General features: G+C 58.0%; 1 protein-coding gene across 6 annotated transcripts in view; it reads left to right on the forward strand.

Annotated features, from left to right (window-relative positions):
• The window catches only part of SHANK1 (SH3 and multiple ankyrin repeat domains 1), a 55,490-nt gene extending 53,110 nt beyond the window's left edge, over positions 1–2,380 (forward strand). For 5 of the 6 annotated variants that reach the window (XM_037732791.1, XM_037732792.1, XM_017512492.2 and 2 more), the window contains one exon: positions 1,258–2,380. In XM_037732791.1, the coding sequence (XP_037588719.1) occupies positions 1,258–1,975 (718 nt within the window). In that variant the 3' untranslated portion in view covers positions 1,976–2,380. Of the gene's footprint in view, positions 1–766; positions 844–1,257 lie in introns of all 6 variants that reach the window. The other variant, XM_037732793.1, reaches the window with a different exon arrangement.
• The last annotated feature ends 1,785 nt before the right edge of the window (positions 2,381–4,165 follow it).

Below are 4,165 nucleotides of genomic sequence, written 5' to 3' on the forward strand. Positions count from 1 at the left end.
TTAGTAGAGACGGGGTTTCACCATGTTGACCAGGATGGTCTCGATCTCTTGACCTCGTGATCCACCCGCCTCTGCCTCCCAAAGTGCTGGGATTACAGGCGTGAGCCACCGCGCCCGGCCTTAGGCCTTTAAGTTCTAAGTGCAATTCATTGACTATTCTTAAGTATTCTGAGTAGAGGAGAGGATTTTTTTCTTCCCCCGACCCCCACTGCTTGCAGCAGCAATAGGAAGGATGCTTAATTCAGTCAACAATTGCATCAGTGATTGATTCATGGCCTGCTGTGTGCAGGGTGCCCTTCTGGGTGATGAGATCCGATGCTGGACAGGACAGGCAACGACTGTGCAACCCGAAGGGCTCAGTCTAGGGGCGCAGGAGTGGGGGCTGGGCAGTAAAACAAAATAATTGTAACCATCCCACAATGGGATCATTGGAGAAGGTCTCTCACTAAAACAGGCAAGATGGGCAGAATAGTGGAAGTGGGGAGGGAGCGCATCCCAGGGCTGCCTGAGGCAGGAGCGAGCCAGGTGTGGGGAGCGAACAGTTCTAGGGGCCTGAGGTGGGACAGTGCTGGAGGGAATGAAAGGGATGAGGGGAACCTTTTTCTCCCCTTGTTTCTTCTCTCTTTCATCTCCCTCTCTTCATCTCTCCCTCTCTGTGTCCCCTGTCCCCTTCCATCTCTCTCCCCTGGATACTCACCCTCTTTTTTGTCTCTCTCTCACTGTCTCCCCGTCTTTCACTCTGCTATGACTGGCCATAACCTGAAAGGCAGTATAGAGTAGTGGTGAAGAGCTCAGACTTTGGTGCCATATAACTGGGCTCTGCCACTTCCTGTGTGTCCTTAGGCAAGTTACTTAACCTCTCTGTGCTGATAATAATAGTAACCTGCATCAGGGTTGTCGTGGGGATCAAACTGAGATGCAATCATGTAAAGCACTTAGAACAATGCCTGGCACACGTGAGCATCAGTAAGGGGTGACGATTATTATTATTATCACTTAATGTCTCTTTTTCTTTCATCTCTCTTGACTGTCGCCCTCTCCCTGTCCTGTCATCTTTCTCCCTTCATTTCTTTCCTCGACGGCCGTCTTACCCTTTGCTCCCTCCGTTTCTTCCCGTCTCTCTCCTCCATCTCTCCCCCTACCCCATGTCTCTCCTCCTCTTTCTATATCTTGACCTCTGCCTCTTTCTCACCCCTGCCCTTGACCCCTAAATCCCTGTCCTCCCCGCCCCCTCCCCACCCCCTTGTAACATTCCAGACTCTCTGACGACTCCCAGTCCTCGCTCCTCTCCAAGCCAGTCAGCAGCCTGTTTCAGAACTGGCCTAAACCACCTCTGCCGCCACTCCCCACCGGAACAGGGGTCTCCCCGACAGCCGCTGCAGCCCCAGGGGCCACCTCACCCTCGGCCTCCTCCTCCTCCACGTCCACCCGCCACCTCCAGGGCGTGGAGTTCGAGATGCGGCCCCCTCTGCTCCGCCGGGCCCCCAGCCCCTCGCTGCTGCCCGCCTCGGAGCACAAGGTCAGCCCCGCGCCCAGGCCCTCGTCCCTGCCCATCCTGCCTTCCGGACCCCTCTACCCAGGCCTCTTTGACATTCGTGGCTCCCCAACTGGAGGGGCAGGAGGCTCGGCTGATCCCTTCGCCCCAGTATTTGTGCCACCACACCCGGGGATGTCCGCGGGGCTCGGGGGAGCCTTGTCAGGGGCCTCGCGCTCCCTCTCACCCACCCGCCTGCTCTCGCTGCCCCCGGACAAGCCCTTTGGCGCTAAACCTCTGGGGTTCTGGACCAAGTTCGACGTGGCCGATTGGCTGGAGTGGCTGGGCTTGGCAGAGCACCGAGCTCAGTTCCTGGACCACGAGATCGATGGCTCCCACCTGCCCGCCTTGACCAAGGAGGACTACGTTGATCTTGGTGTGACCAGGGTGGGACACCGCATGAACATCGACCGGGCTCTCAAATTCTTCCTGGAGAGGTGATGGCTGGCCTGGACGGACCAGCCCGTCCACCAACTCTTGAGCCTGCTGGCCTCTTGACCTCTGACCCCTGACTGTCATTCTCACCCCGGGCCAGGGACTCTGTTCAAACTGCGCCCTGCCCTCTTCTCCCAAGGCCAGAGGTCACCAGGTGGCCCAATCCAGGCCGGACATTTACACCTCACTGGAGGGGGGCAGCTGACACCAGACTGCGTTGTGTGTGTGAAGCGGGGAGTGGAGGGGGATAGGAGAAACAACAGGGGGGGTTTGAGAAGGAGGGAAGGGCCGATTCTGGGGGGAGGGGATAGACAGAGCCATAGAGGGTCAGCCCTGAGCCTGATTGGATGGGGACCATCCCCCAGGCCGCAGGGGAAGGGGGTGCCCTCAGATTCCATCACCTGCCACCCCTCTAACAACCCTTCCCACCCTCTCCAGGCCCCTCAACTCTTCCCTCTTCCCCTCTCCCCAGCACACACAGCTGCCCGCCTCAGCCTCTTGCACGCTCCGTTGCACGCCTGCTCACCTCTCTCCCTGCCTCTCCCCTCCCTGGGCTGCAATTTTGCACAAATTTGCCCTCTCGCTGTCTTGCACATTCTGCCTTTGCTTCTGGCTGGCGAGGCCCGCTCAAACACACTCTTTTCTCACACACGCTGCATTTCCTTTCTCACGCTCCACGCCTCCTGCTCTGATTCCCGCTGCTTGCACACTTCCCTCCCGGGGCCCTCCTTTACACACTCCACTCACATCTCCAGACCCCCTCCCCCCGCTCACTCTGGACCCTTGTTGCAGACACACTTGGGACACATTTTCCCTCCCCCACTCACAGACTCCATGCACATCATTCATTCTCTGGAGTGCCCTGCTCTTTGCTCAGCCCTTGCACACTTGCTAGCTTATGCCCCTCCCACACACTCTTACCTCCATTTTCTTACGTTGAAGCACTTTCCCTTCTTATTCTTAAACCCCCAGATTCTTCCTCTCCCACCACCCCCCGTCACCATGACAGTCCTAGCCCCCCACCCCTCCTTCCCCCTCACTCCTCTTGCACCGTCACTTTTGGTCACACATTTTGCACACTTGCCTCCCAGGAACTGTGTTTCTCTCACAGATGCTCATTCTCTTCTTCTTTTTCAGGCTCCCAATTCCTTGCCCCCTTCTGTTTGAAATCTTTGCCCCTCTGCATTTTTGATTCTTTTGTGAACCCTCTTGCACACTTGCTTCGGCGCACGCGCCCCCTCCAGCACTAATGGTCTCCGGAAGCCTTGTTTCTCTCCCTTCATCATGTTCTTGCACACCATGGCGTTGCTGCACACCCCTTCGTGTCTTTTCTACATGGATGAGAGCTCTGCCACTTCTTTCCTTTTGCACACTCATCTCACGCCATGCGCTCTTGGGCTGTAACTGCCATTTCTTTTCCTGACACCATTTTTTTTTTTTCCTGTTGAGGAGCAGCTCTTGCAGCCATGCTCACTCTGATTCTCTCACCTCCTTAAGCGCTTTCCCTTCCTGGTGAGAGAAGACCCTATGCACACTCGCTTCCTGCTTACCATGCTTCCACACTCCAGCCTCTCCCTGCCTCTAGACGCCCCCCTCCCCACATCCTCTCTTTTCTCAGTCATCCTGTCCTTCCTGGGCCATCTGTTCATCCCTTTTGCACGAAGATTCCCCTTTCCTAACCTGTCCTCTCCGAGAAGCTCCCTCTCCCTCCAGCATGGCTGTTCTGTCCCGCACGCTTCCTCTCTCCCCTTATTCCCGGGGCTTGGGAATTTTAAGCCACCCTTCCCCCTCAAAAGCCCCCTCCCCTGCTGTGGGTAAAGGGGGGAGGGCATTGCCCTCAGGTCCCCCCCCCATGTTCAGCTGCCAAAGAAGGGAGCTCCCCCTCCTTCCCCAAACCCATTTCCCCTCTGCTGCCCCTACCCCCGAGAGGGGGGGTCGCTCCGTCCATGAGGGGAGGGGGCTTGCAGCCCCCTCCCCTCACCATGTCAGGGATCTGCGGGGAACCTCGTGGGAGGGTCGTGGGAGGGGGGAGGGCTGGTGAGGAGAGGGGCAGAGGCCGCGCTGGACCCCTACCCGCCCCCTCCCCCTTGTCGGATGCCCCCAGTCCGCAGGGGGCCTGCGCGGCGCCCGTCTATCAAGGGCTTGTTCATTCTGGATGGGTGCCGCGGGGTTGGGGAGGGCGTAGGGGGTGGGGAG

Source organism: Cebus imitator, unplaced genomic scaffold (assembly GCF_001604975.1).
Source record: "Cebus imitator isolate Cc_AM_T3 unplaced genomic scaffold, Cebus_imitator-1.0 Scaffold473, whole genome shotgun sequence".
NCBI classification, from domain to species: Eukaryota; Metazoa; Chordata; class Mammalia; order Primates; family Cebidae; genus Cebus; species Cebus imitator.